Source organism: Triturus cristatus, chromosome 4_1 (assembly GCF_964204655.1).
Source record: "Triturus cristatus chromosome 4_1, aTriCri1.1, whole genome shotgun sequence".
Lineage (NCBI taxonomy): Eukaryota > Metazoa > Chordata > Amphibia > Caudata > Salamandridae > Triturus > Triturus cristatus.
This window is the reverse complement of record NC_140585.1, coordinates 378793732-378808670: the sequence shown is the minus strand read 5'-3', so window position 1 is coordinate 378808670 and position 14939 is coordinate 378793732. Positions and strand designations below refer to the sequence as shown.

Below are 14939 nucleotides of genomic sequence, written 5' to 3'. Positions count from 1 at the left end.
CAGACTGACGCACTTTCTGTTTAAAGGTGACAAATTTCCTTGCGAATGTAAAGATTTGGCCATTTTGATAGTCAATTTTGTCCCTTTGAAACTTGAAAGCCTTGCGTTTCTTAATAGACTCTTCTTCCTTGGTCAAACGAGTATGCATTTCTTCACGGAGCCTTTTTTCCGCTTCAGAGGGACCCAGCTTGCTGATTTGTTCGTTTAACTCCTCTATGGTAGTTTGTATTTTTAAGCGATCGCTTTCAGCATATCTCACCAAAATCCTCAATAAATTGGCAGAGGACTGTAGATTGCATTCCGCCCAATCCACCAACATTTGAGGGTCAGGATTTTCATAGCTGGGTGCCAGCATAATGCGTAAACCTCGCGGTATACGCCCGACTTCCAAATAACGCGACAGAGAACGGTGCTCCCAACATTTAGAGGTTTCAATGCGCATGGCTTTCTCCAATTTTTTGAATAGTTCTTTTAAATCCACATTGCCAGTTCTAGGGACCTCCTGAGCACTGGTTGTTACAGGTGCTGAAACTGGTGAGTCGTCAAACATTTCCAATGCCGCCTCCTCGCGGCTTCTCCCAGCGCCGGCAGCCATTGTAGTTGGGTTGAGGATAATTTATAAATAATACCTTCACTGTAACTAAACACGCTAAATAGCTACGTTAGCGTAGGCGAGTCCGCACACTTCTTCACCGGTTCCCAATGCCAAAACCTCCTACCTTAGCAGTTTTCACGGCCGCTTGCTCACGAATCGGCTGGCCACTGGCTTGCGGTAGGGGTTGTTGTCTGCTGACCGGGGGCACTCGCATCTGCTCCGGCTAGGAGCTCGTAGAACTTCCGGGTGACCAGAAGGGTGCTTCCTGTTGCTCGGCCCAAACGAAGAAGGGGTCCGTGACACTCCGTAGAAGCAAAAACAGAGAAAAGGTAACTGCCACAAGGAATCGCCTCAACAAAAGCACAGCGTGTATGCGCAAGAGACGAACACGGACCCAAAAGTAAGTGCTAGTGGTTTTTATTCAGTCCAAAACCCAAAAGCCGCCACGACGCGTTTCGGCCTTCCAGAGGCCTTGATCACATGACGCTGTCTCGGGAAGCCTGAGCTTTTAAAGTGCAAGTGCAAAGGTTGATCATGACATCATCACAATGAACATAGAAGACAGAATGACACACCATGTAAAATACATCTGTGCAAATTACGCAAACAATTGTAAACATTATTTCATTCTTTCATTCTTCCTCTAGTTAACTTTCTGTGCCATCCAATGAGTGTCAAATACAAAGTCATGTAAACCAGCAAAAGAAAGTTAAAGGAAGAGAAAGAAAAGAAAACAGGCCATTAAGAAATTACGATATATAAAATATATCTGAAACATTCCTTGGGTCAAGAATATTAGGACAATATGTGCAGTGTAAACAGTCCATTAAGATAACCAACAATTTTAGTTTTTGTAAGTGCCCATGCCGGAGGTCCATATAAATAAAAAAATATAATAAATACCACATGGACCCCCAAATTATTTGTACACACGACAAAGGCATAATAAAAAAGCCTACATTGGGTCACTCCATCAATGATATAAAAAAATCAAATCAAAACGTGTGATTGGCAAAGGCATCCTCGGTTAACAACTGCCTGCACGAGTAGACATAAATAGCTGGACTATTGACTAGTATCTCCTGGAAGAGAACCCTGGACTCTCTAATGCCATACCACACATAATGCCACTCAAAGTGGATAAGCTCACCCAAGCTGCGGCATAGGCAACTAAGACAGTGACAGTGGGGATGAGGGTAAGATATAGACATATCTATGATAATTAATACATGGGTTGAATCGAACGTATTTTGGAGAAGTCATGCTAAAGGAACACCACAAAAAACAATCAAAAAGTTTAGGAAAAAAATTATGAAACAGTGAGTAAAATGATGAACTTGCCGTTCCAGCATGTGAAAAACAGTATCTGAGATCATTGGTGTTGGTGGTGCCCTTACAGAACAAATTAGTGACATCTGAAAACGCTGTCGCTAGGCTCCTGGGTGGTGCTGCATCATCTAGAGCTAGTTGCATGACTTTGGGGAACAATTCCAAGATAAAGCCTGAAGCCTATTTAACACACACCAGGACCACATGATTACGCTAGCATGGGTGAGGAAACAACCTAAGATCCGATGGGACATACTCACACTTCTGAATGGCCAAGGGGCCTGCAATGAAGCAGACTTAAAGTTATACTATTTTTGTGCTCAGGCCCACTTTGCCCACTACTGGTATGACTCCGCAAATATGTACCACATCTTGCGGTGGATCACGATGATGCTTACCCCATCCAACTCAAAGCTATGCTGACGCATAAATAAGAGTGGGTGTAACAAATGGAAAGTAACACTATTCACTCCACTATGAGAACCTGGAGAGCACTCGGAGTGAGAACATGCAAGGAACCTTTATATGCTCCGCCCCTCCCGCAGCTGTTCCACCCAGCCATATCGGTAACGAAGGAGGATAAAGTGCTAGGACTGCTTGCCATGTAGGAGTTGAAAACTCTGGGCGACGCCTACCATAGTGGCAATTTTATAGATATTCCGGACATCTCACATACATAGCGGCATACATCGATATTGACGTTGACATACTATTGCCTCAGAGCTGCCCTCCGCGAGTTCTATCCCAATTTCCAGAGGAATCCCCTACAGTCTGTGCACTACAAACCTTACTCACTGGCACTATGCGCAGGAGCTTGATCACTAAATAATATGCTACAGCCCAAACAGACAGACCAGTGGCCCCAGGTCTGGCGCTAGCGAAATTTAATGCAGCCCTTGACTGGCTACTGGAACTGGTGGATTGGGTCTTTTGGTACACACAGATGAGTATGCTTACACCCAGCTGTAACTTGAGAATCGTACACTAAGTATCTACACTAAATTTACTATACACTTGTCAAATGATGCAGATGCAAATTGGATACGCTGCAAAGCACCTGATGCGGATTTTCTGCATCTAGCCTGGTTGAGCACTTCCATTAGGTGTTTTGCGGCTCAAGTCACAGAAGCCCTGGCAGAAATGGTGCTGAAGCCAGTGGAGTGTAACCCTCGAATATGTCTGCTGGGACTGGTCAAAAGCTTACAGCTGGCTACTTGTAGATTTGTGGCAGTGGCCCTGTTGGCAAAGCGGAGAGTTGCTCTGCACTGGAACAAACAAGCACTAACCACCACACAGTACTGCCTCTCGGATTTGGCCTACTGTAGAGAGCAATTGGAAATATATTCAGAAGAGTCACCGAGGACCTTAAGGCCAAAAGACATTTGGAGTCCCCTTACAGCATATCTGTTGTTAGTGCCAGAAAAGTCAGAGGGTAGTGTCTAACTGGTGAGGGGTCTCACCAACTGTATAATATTGATCTCTGTACTTGCGAATGTGATAACAAGATCCGTTTCATTGTGTGCAGGACTATTGGGCACTATGTTGTATTTTGTGCTCATTCTGAAAAAGCCAACAAAAAATAATGATAATTTAAACAAAAACCTGGAGATAAGGTTTTTGACGATAAATAGGCAGAAACATAAATTCAAATTGCATATTTAGTTCTATTAAAACAGTGCTACTGGTTTTCTGCTAAGGAATAATAGTTGACCATTAAACCATAATATGTGGGTAGCCAAGATTTGGCTGACTGGATACACATACATATGGTAATCATCTTGTGTTTCCTTCACACCCTTAACAGATTTTGAAGACCTGTTTCCTGATCATCAAGACCAGAGTAGGCTGCTAGTAAGAATTTAAAAGAAAATCAGTGTAGCCCTGTATAACAGATGATAAGTCAAAGCGGAAATAGAGTAAGGGCCAGATATTTGAAGATCTAGCTGCAAAATACTGGTCGCAAATTTTGTGACTTTTTTGTGTCTAGTAAACATTTTTAAGAACCAACCTATTTCCAAACAGGTTGGTTCTTAATCCAATTCTTAGGACGTCGCAATCTGACCTACCTCAAAATTATATTAATGAGGTAGGTTGAAAATTGCTTCTCACTACCATTGGAGGCCATCACAGAGATGGTGGCCTTCTAGGGCCAGATGACCACCATGTCTGTGACTGCCTTTCAATAAAGTAATCTTTTTTTTTTAATGCAGCTTGTTTTCTTTAAAGAAAACGGGACAGCATATAAAAAAGAAAGGTTTACTTTCCATTTTTGTTTATTTAAGAAGAGTTGGCACTGGGCAAGTGGACCACTGCCTACTCTTAAACAAACTTTCTATTTTTACTGTCATAAAGGGAAAAGGGGTCCAAAGAGACCCTTTCACTTTCTCCAAAGCATTACTACCTCCTTCGAGGTGTCAGTAAAATATAAATGCTTTGCCACAGGATTTTGTTCGCATATCATTGATACATTAGATACTGATTCGATATTTGGAAGGCATGATTACTACAAGACCCTTTCAGATACTGAATCAGTATCCATTCCTAATCCCAATTTAGGAATCGAAAGAACTAGTACATTAGAAACTGCACTTCAAAGGGCGCCAACGCAGAACTGCAGATCTTTGCCCAGTTAAACTGCTTAGTGCATCAGGCCCTCAGAACATTGCATATATCCAACATTATAACACTTTCAGATTTGGAGTAGGTTTTGGCTACCATCCAGGAGGTGGCACGGTTCCACACTCCTCAGATGTAAAAGTAACTAAAGATCATAAAAAGTATGAAAGAACAGTGTGTTGCACCTCACCTCTTCTTTCTCTTGTTTCGCATGTTTACGTTCAGCAGCTGCATTTTTCTTCTTCTTATAACTAAACTGTGCATCTTCCTCCGCTTGTTGCATCAACTTTTTCTTTTTTTCATAATCTTCCGCAAGCTCCCAAGAATTGCTAATCTGCTCAAAGAGGCGAGTTCTTTCTTTGGGTTTTGTCATTGCAATTGATTCCACTTCTCCCTACAACAACAACCAAATGTAAATGATAAAAAGCCAAATTATGGAAACAAAGTTATTTTTTATTTAATAGACTGTTTCTGATTAAAAAGGTGGGAAGTTGCCTATATCGATTTTCAAGAAAATAAACCATTTAGAGATAATATTCTGCTAGGAGGCAATATGTGTTTCTGAAGTGAAGACAATTAGAATGCAATATCGGCTGAAAAACCATTGTCAAAACCAACAGGTATGACCTTTGGCAGCTGGTGCGATGGGTATTTTCTTTTAGTAGTTTAAATTGCAAGCATTTGTCACAAATATAAAACGAAATTTCTGCTGCCTAAATGTGGTGGCCATAAGCTTGCAATAGACATTTTAATGAAATAAATAACCATTGCCTATATTTGCAAAGGTCCTTCTTTATGGTGAAACGACAAAATAGAGAAAAAAGGCCTGAAGAAATTTTGATTTCAGGGAATTGTACGAAATTTCAGGTAATCATCATACTGCCCAGTTAAGGAAACAAAAGGACCAGAGCTAGAAAGGAAAGTACAGAGAAGCATAGTAAAAGTTGAGAAAAAAAACAAATGTAGGGTATAAGGGAATGTAGGCTCTGCCAGAGAATAGGGAAATAGGTAGGAGTTGAAGGAGGAGCGCCCCGCACTGTCCATGAAGGGGTAGGACATGAGCGGAGCCTCCCCCATGTAAAGTAGGAGCCTGAAAAAGAGGAGACAGAGCAGAAACAGGTAAAGCCAACCTAGACAAAATGTTTTTCCTCTAGCAGGGCTTTCACTATGTTGGTTTTATCAACCTGGTGGCTGCTATTGGAACGGAAAGGTTAGTCAAAAAAGATTGTATAACTGTGTCAGAATAGGCTTGTCGAATTGGCCTCTTACTGGCACAGAAAAAAGGTACTACTGGATTTTATTTTCTATAACCTTAAAACAGGCTGACAAGACAAAGGCGAGTAAAAATAAAAGATGATAAAGCATGAAGGGAAAAAGCAAACTGTGGATGACATTTGAACAAACCAGACAGGGCTAAAAAAAATCCACTCGCCCGCTCTCTATGGCGAGCCAGATTTATTCAGGACGAGCTATTTTTAAAGCCTATTCAACCTTTTTGGCGAGTAGGAAGATGAACTGAGTTCTGACCTCTGTCTTTGAAAGCGGAGCAAATGTGACAAGAAAACAAGACCGAAAGGTATCTCCATCGCTCACAAAGGGAATGAGCAATAATGATGCCATTAAATTCCGCCATCCTGTCACATCTGCTCGGCCCTCAGAGACAGAGAGCAAGTAGGTTACAGTTAGGCCAAGGAGATCTTTCATGTTACTAGACCTGCAGGTCTAGTAAATATTTTAGGATTTTTCGAGCCCTGCCAGTGGATGTAGAAAACTGACAAAAAGCCTCTCTATTTATGACATTTTAATCATGATTTATATTATTACATGTGTCTGGACAGACCAGACAGACCAGGCCAGACCCAACAGAATATACACTGCTAAACCATCATTAATCAAGATACAGTACAAAGCTGGCTCACTAACATGAACCTTAACAAACCCCTAACAGAACGGCAAATCACTTGGATTCACACTTGACACCAACCTCTCCTTCAAGGAACACACTTGCCAAAACATAAGACCGCGAGGTACCAGCTCTCTCTTCTAAAGAAACACTTTTTTCCAGAAAGTGACTTCAGGTCTGCAGTTCGAGCTCTTGTACTCTCATATCTGGATAGGGCTAATGCCCTACTCCATGGCCTCTCAGACTCAAACCGGCACCCTTTCGGGGCATCCTACACGCCGCTGCACCTCTCACCTAGGGCTGGAAGCAATATCATCCCAATCCTGATGGAACCCCTTTAATAATTCCTACTTGTAAAGCACGAATATATAACCACCCTTAAGGGTTTCAGGGCGCTGGGGGCTGTCTGAGTTTAAGTGAGCTATTAACCAGTCACATGATGCAGAGCTGAACTGCTGCCGGCACAAGGGATTGAACCGCAAGCCACGTGCTCCGGAGTCAAGCACTCTGGCCACTGCACCACACCTCTCCCATGTTGGCCTGCACCTTGCGCTAAAACCAACTGCAACATTTAGATTGTCATCCCAACCAGCACCCACGTTTATCTTGCACACAAGATCACCATCTCAGGTGGGTCTCATCTCCCCCTCTGCCAGGACACCACCTGATTGCAGACTAAGAAGTGCTAAAAAGAAGAGCATTGGTAAATCCATTAGGTTTCGCATATGTGATTATAATTATTTGTTGTTGTTGTAGTTATGTGAGTAGTTATGCAATATAAGTAACTGAAACTCTGTTAAAGTGTTATGACTTTTTTTATTGAGAAAGGCAATATATTGTGCTGTTCTCAAGGCAAGCCTCAAACTCTTCACTGGGCTCTGCATGCACGAGATCAGGCACTGTGTCAACTTCAATATGAGATTTTTTATTGGTGGCCGTGCACATGAAATACCTTTTGGTGCTAATCTTTTATCTTAAGACTCCCATAAGGCCTTGACCTAGAGATGACAGCAAGTGCAGACGTTGGTAATCTGGAGTTACCCATGGTTTAAGGTTATCACATACAACACAAAGGCTCTTTTATCTGATGTACTCAGGTGAGTCATGCGTGGCCAAGATATCAACATTTGCCTCCCTCAAAGAAAGCAGCTGCGTCATGCTTTTATAACTGAACAACTAAACAGCTCAGTGCACTGCACACTAGCAAATATGTATATGTCCTGCACTTGTGCAAATAGAGTTTACTCCATTGCCTGAAAAGTGAACCACATGGATTTCTCCTTTTGTGCACCAGGCTTCGGTAATGGGGCCAAAAAGGTTTTATAAAATCTTGCAAAGTGAATTTTTTTGAGCCCTCGTTTGTGTGGCGCATGGCTAGACTCTGCTGCAGGCAGTGCACGACATACCAAACAAATTCCAAATTACACTTCCTACTCCAATTAATGCTTGAGCTGTGTGCACAATAAGAGTACCAAGTGAAAAATGATATATGCCAAACCATAAAATAGATTTGTGACCAGATTAGCCAAAAATCATGCATGATGTAAAACCATAAAAGTGCCAAAGATGCAGTAGACTACAGTGACCATGTGTCCGAAGAATAGTAATAAACCGCTATAAAACGGTACGTGCAGAATGGCCCAGTGAGGTGAAACTCAAGGTTTGAGAAATCAGAGCTGCTAAAACGACCGCATCTATAATAAAAAGGCCAACACGATTTGTGTATATTACTGTACCAGTTATAAAATGCTACAATGTGCATGAAGCATCAGTGCTGTTATATTCACATGTACAGTGGCAACTAGTGCACTGTCAATATGTGGACTTTGCTCCAAGGACTGTGCGTGAAAGAAGCATCAAAATCTATAGTTATGCACACATTGGCAATGCTGTTAGGAGCAATGGGTGGTGCAACCTGCAGTGGCCCCCTGAGAATTTATATTAGAAACAAAGCACTGCTGGCTCCCCATTCCAAAGTCGGCAGATCTGACGTAACGCTACATCCTCTCCTGGATACAAGGACACTCTTTGCTTCACTTTTGCAGCACGCGAAAAGTGGATGAAATAAATTATATACAGCTACAAAATGTTATGATTGGTGGCTGCATTGATTTAGCCTGTTCTACCACTGGTGCCTAGTTAATTTCCTATCTCATAGACAACAAGCATGTTCTAATATGGCTGCTACATATCCATGTCCCCATGTTCAATCGTACGAGATTCCTGGAAAAGGCTCATTAGGGCGGGTTTCCAGAATGCCGGGGTCATGTTCATAGTCCATTCTTGAGACTAACTGTACATCAGAAAGCCGCAAACTACAACTAAAACAAACGAGGATGATCCACAAGTCGCAAACAGCATGCCTACAGGAGGTAATATTCAGCAGCCAAGCATTCGGGTGATCAATACCTCTTAAAGAATCAGACGTTGACAGGCAGTTTAGAGCACTACCCCGCGCATGTGCAGTTTTTTATAAGTCGGCATAAAGAACGAAAGCGCAACGTGTTTAACATGACGTTGCCAGCATCATATTGTCTGTCTGACTAGAGTTCAAAATTTTTATTTTTCAAAGGAGCCGGCAAAGATGCAAATTGTGACAACAGGGCAGCAATGACAGCATCTGAAGTAGGCCTGTTGTAACACGGAGCACACAAGAGCGGATTATTATATATACTTCACTTTTACACCTAAGCACCATCCTCCAGGGCACGGGTGTCTGCGATTTGCTTCCCAGCAGAGGTGCAAACACGCTTAAAAAAAAAAAAGAGTTCCGGCAAAGTGGATGGAAACAATACTTGGTCCTTGGGAAACTGGTAAGAGCAAAACACACAAGAAAGAACAGGAAATAGCATGCTACAGCCAATAGAAACGGAGGAAAAGTTTAAGTGGCAAGCACAGGAACCAATAAAACGCAAGCAAGCAATAATCCACATTTGTAATAATATTCCACATTTGTAAAGCGTGAACAATCACCCGTAAGGGATGTAAGCCCCTATTAAGATTTTAGATTGAATGCTGTAGATTTCACAAGCACAGTGCAAGATCTGGGCAGGCAAAACCTAAAACAAAAAGCCAACAGGCCTTTTTCATCTATGAACCCATGATTTGGACAACATCCCCTTATCCATCAGGACTGCCCCAACGCCAAACACCTTCCGCAACTCAGCTTCCGCTCCAATATTTTGTTGACTTTAAGCTTTCCTTTGACCATATACAGCCCTACCCCTCCTTTTGGCTACGTTTGCGCTATAGAAATACCACATACATACACATTTACATACATGTACATACATGAACTGTCCGATTAATATTTATTGCAATATTGTTGTGTAGGAACCTAAAATTAACAAAAAGAATCGATGCAGCTCCCATAGCTGTGTGATTTCTTCCACCTTTGCACCTAAACCCCACCCCCACAATAAGCTTGCACTATGCCCAACTGCTGAAAAGAAGTGGATCACAAGTTTACTGCATGTAGTTTTATTCTTAAGTAACTGCAGGGAGCCTACATGGTGGACTAAATCAGTGTCCTTGAGCTGCCACTTCTCACTGAGCTAAAAGATAATGACAGCTCCCAATAATACTTTAGTGATTTTCTAAAGGCACCCATGACTCACATTCTCCCTAGGCTAAATTATATAGAGACAAAAACAGCTTAAAGGAAGCGTGCTACGTTGAAAGCTCTGGAAAATGTGCTTAGGTTATCTATACCTCAGTTCGACAATCTGCAACTCAATTGAATTGGATTGAACTCAAGTGGATTATCAGCACCATGCTGACCAGCTAAGCACAATTAACCTATTACAATAAATGACTTCAAAGTCTAAAGCCACTCCCATTCAAACAGACAGATCATATAGCAGATTAAATGCGCTTAAGTGCCCTGAAAGTAATAGAGGCGGTTTTGTTGAAAAAACACATATGTTGATGATTCAGCCAATAAAAGGACCACTTGAGTTTAACTGTAGCCCAGGACATGAAGGCACCTTCTGTTCAGCAGTAACTACTGTGGTATTTGTAGATTACCTCGGTCTGGCATTAACCTGGCCTTTACGTAGCACTCTATTCACATGTTGTGAGACAACAGCCCACAACTGGTTGAAGGTTTCTGTTATGTTATAGGGAATTTGTTGAGCGCACGTACACCAGAAGTCTTTTGGCGCTGAGTTGAAAGCCACCCCAGAGGTAGAGTCTAGCCATAGGCCTGAGTGAAGAGCCAAGTTTTCAGTTTTTTCCTGAAGTTCATATAGTCCGTCATATGCCTCATCTCAATCTGCAAAGAATTCCAAAATTGGAAGAGCCACCCATTCTTTTACGCTTAAATCTTGGAATCATCAACAGATTCATTTGTGCTGATCTGAGGCTCCGTTTAGAAAGGTACGGATGAATATTTATAGAGATACATTTTGGGCCCTTGTTGTGAATCGCCTTGAAGATCATACAGCCTGTCTTGAACATTGACCGCTGGACCAGGGGCAGCCAGTGAAGATGCGTCATCAAAGGCAGTGTCTCGGTTGTTGGAAAATAACTCTAGCAGCTTGGTTCTGAATCAGCTGAAGCTTGTAGATTATATTAGAGGGGTGGCCTAAATAGGTGATGTTAGCAAAGTCTAACCAAGACAGAATCACATCCATCATAATAATTATGCTTGTTTGCTTCCCTAGTAAAGAATCTCTTGATTTTTTTGAAGTTCCTCAGCTGAAAGAAGCAAGGTCACGTGACCAAGTTAATCTGGGACTGCATAGATTGGCATCAATTTGAAAGCCCAAGATCTTTACAGAATTCTTAGGGATAGGAGGAGTTCCCAGTGTATCTGGGCAGTGTGCTGGAGTCCAATGATGAAGGCTATTGTTAAAGATGACTATCTCTGTTTTATCAGAGTTTAATTTGAGATGATTGTGATTAATCCAATCTTTGATGAATAACATAGTATTTTGCAAAAATGCTTTGGAGTCATCCGTCTTGTCAATTGGTAAAATCAATTGCATATCATCTGCATAATTATATATCCTAACCTTCCATTGTTGGAGGGAATGGATCAGGGGGCAGATAAAAAGGTTGAACAAGTCGGGGGATAGGAAAGAGCCCTGTGGTACCCCACAGGTGATGGTAGCACTGGGCGAGCTGTAGGGTGCAAGCCTAACTGATTGAGTACGATCCCTCAGAAAAGATTTCATCCATTCGAAGGCTGTTCCGCTCAGACCTGCCACCACCATTCTATCCGTTAATATCCTATGGTACGCAGGACCAGTGCCTGCGTACGCCCCCTTCCTGACCCCTCCTTCAGGTCATCCACCATGTTTAAGATGACGGATTCGGTCAAATGAGATGGATGGAAGCCTACTTGATGGGAGTCCAACAAATTGGTCTCTTCAATGAAGGCACAGAGAAGTTTAGCTACTTGTGCCTCCAGAATTTTTGCTGGATACGGAAGAAGCGAGATGGGTCTGTAAATGTTCGATTGCCGGGGATCCACACCGGCTTTCCTTTGAAGCAGGATTAGGACTGCGTCTTTGAAAGCACACGGAACCACACTTTGCTGAAGTGACATGTTGAGCAATGAAAGGGTGGTATCTGGGAAACTGGTAAACATGTCTTTTTGTGTTCTAGGAGGGCATGGATCTTTAGGTGAGCCAGACTTTACTTTATTAGTTAATTCTGTGAGTCGATCTAAGTTCATGTTCTGGAAGGTGGATGTTACTGGATTGGAATAATGCTGGTGTAATGTCCAGTCCTGTAGACTAGGGATAATGGAATCTTGTATTATCTTACTTTTGATCACGAAGAAACCAAGAGAGGGAGTGATGACAGTATCTGTCAAGGAAAATAGGGCCCACAGCAAAACAAATCCATACACTTCAATAGTGTGAACACAATGTGGAAGTTTAAACGCTCCCTAGTCACAGTCCATCGCTGGTTGACAAAACTGATGTTGAAAGAAGGGGGGATGCAACAATAAATACATTGATAGGATTAGGCCTGGGTAGAGTTAAATGACCCTAAAACTCTACCACCCTATGGGGAGTTCCGCAAGCAGCGCAGTGCCTTAGGTAGCACCGTCTGCACAGATTTTTAGCACTGGGTGTTTGTTTGCGAACTGCACAATTAGAGCAAGAGGATGCTGCTTCTTTCTGCCACTCGAGTAGATGTTCTACCTGAGCGGCAGCTTCCTCAACGCGAACGGAAGGTTTCTCAGCGCGAGCAGTAGCAGGCAGCCACAACCTCCCTCATTGAGAAATTTTCTTCGGTCGCGCTCACCAACTTAGCGCTGGCGAGCGCAAGTGAGGAAAAAACTCTACTCCGCTATACAGAGCGGAGTTTTTCGGAACTCCGCACAATACGCAAAGTGGAAAAACTCTGCAAACTCCACGAGAGGAGCAGAATTCTAACCCAGGCCAAAATAGAATATTGCCAAGCAACTCTGCAGGCAGCAAGACAGCTAATAAAAGGCCCGCCATTTAAGAATTTCCATATAGAACGGAAACAAACCCTCTAATCGAAACCATGTTCCAGCTGTGCATCAGACGGGTCATAATATCCTCAACAATACTGTTACTAGCACTCCTAGCTCCTATAAATGATCTTGATTAATCCCCGAGAAACATCCTTCATTTTGTTAAGCACAGTCACATTCTTCAATCTATAAATCAAGACTTTGTTCTCCATATGAAAAGATTAAAAGGCTTTAGCTGAACGAATGTGCCCGAACTGGAAGCGCTCTGCATTACAACATTATTGCATTTTTTGTATTTAAATCATTTATTCAAAGCGTTTCAATAAACCTCTTGGCAACCTGCCAGTAACATGCTTACTGGATTACTTCAATATATAGGCATAAGTAAACAATACAGCCACCTTAACATCTATAGTCTGTTTCCATCATGTTCATTTCAACTGTTGACAAACTGTTTGCCCATCTTTACATTATACATACGGACATCAAACGTGCAGTCTAATTGTCTTCAAGTCCAATCTCTCGCAGCCTCAGAGAGCAAATTTGGCAGTTTTTAAAAATGATTTACTGTACTAAAAAAAAATGTTCTCCAACATAAAGTTCTTATTCCTTTAAAAACCTGCCCTTCGCTTCCTCAAATTATGCCATTATGTCATTTGACTTATATATGATATGCCCATATGTGGGCATTGTAGGCATGTCATATGTTGGGCTAAGTGCTCTTTTCCAGAGGCGCAAGATTCTAATCTGGTCTAGCTAGGACCTTTGCCAACCACCTACCTGTGTAAACTGGCATGGGTAGTAGCTCTGTCATGTCAGATCACAAATATGTGAATTTCAAACAGTGTTTGTATGCTCCGCCTTACCTTGTCTTAATCTTTGAAGGATACAGAAGTTTTTGCGGTCCAGTACTTGTTCTCCTATCTTGTAGAAAAAAATAAATAGAGTATAATGTTCCGATTTTGGTTCTAGGTAATATATTAAGTACCAAGAACCCAATCCGTGACAAGGAGCGTCTGCTCATAGGAGTACAAGCTCTCACCCACCCGAAGATGACATGCTACATCATTAGGCCTTGCTCCTCGTTGGGCTGGAGCTACAATGCCCAACAGGCCCCTCGAGGGGGCACTTTTCCGGGGATCTTAATCGCCAGTGGAGGTCTAGGTGTATTGGTGAGCACCAGCAACTAAACTGGAAGATTGGATGTTAGGGTGGATTAAAACTGACTATAGGTACTTCATGTCCTTTTTAATTGGGAATAGAAGATCTATGTCAAGGTTAAAAAGCATTAAGTGGGAAACCTCAGGAAATAAGTTCCTAGTCTCTTTTATTAAACAGCCATTCTTTGGTACAAGATACATGTGGGGTTAAATTAAATAGGATTCATGGTCGACATGTTTCATGCCTAGTCTGTCCCTAAGGATCAAGGGCATTTCATCAGGACCTATAGAATTACACCTAATCTTCTCTAGAGATGGAGATCCTAATCTAAAAGTGTGAGGATAGTGATCTGTAAAGAACACCAGAACATGTGGTTATATCACCAACTTGTGTAGATTGTAGTTCAATTACTAGTGAGCCTCCTATATTAAGAAATGGGTCCCTTGGAGTAAGTGGACAAACTATTCTCAGGATATTTCCAGAAGCCGGGATGACGGCTGATTCACCTACCTCTCGACCACATCCCCTGAAGTGATTTTTTCTGCCTTATCTTGTGCCACTAATTATGCAGATGTGTATTACCAAAGGAGGTGCACAATATCACATTAATTTTACCTACATCTCCAACAATGTGCTTTCATACTCAAGTTTGCTCCATGCAGCTTATGAGATGTAAAGTCCCATCTATGTAGTAGTTTGAATATATTCAATATCAAGCACGCTTCCCTTAAGAATTTGTCATGACTTTTCATTAGACTATTCCAGTCTTTATCCTAAAATTGGAATCCTAGTCAATTCGCGCCATTGTTCTAAAGCTAGGACCATCGGCTGTGTAAAGAAGGCATCAGTTATAGCTATACCCTTAAATTCCTTAAATGTAT

General features: G+C 42.0%; 1 protein-coding gene across 1 annotated transcript in view; it reads right to left on the bottom strand.

Annotated features, from left to right (window-relative positions):
• The window catches only part of SMC1B (structural maintenance of chromosomes 1B), a 2533210-nt gene that overhangs the window by 2328622 nt on the left and 189649 nt on the right, over positions 1-14939 (bottom strand). Inside the window, exon 4 of the mRNA XM_085652431.1 lies at positions 4731-4934. Within this exon, the coding sequence (XP_085508557.1) occupies positions 4731-4934 (204 nt within the window). The remainder of the gene's footprint in view (positions 1-4730; positions 4935-14939) is intronic.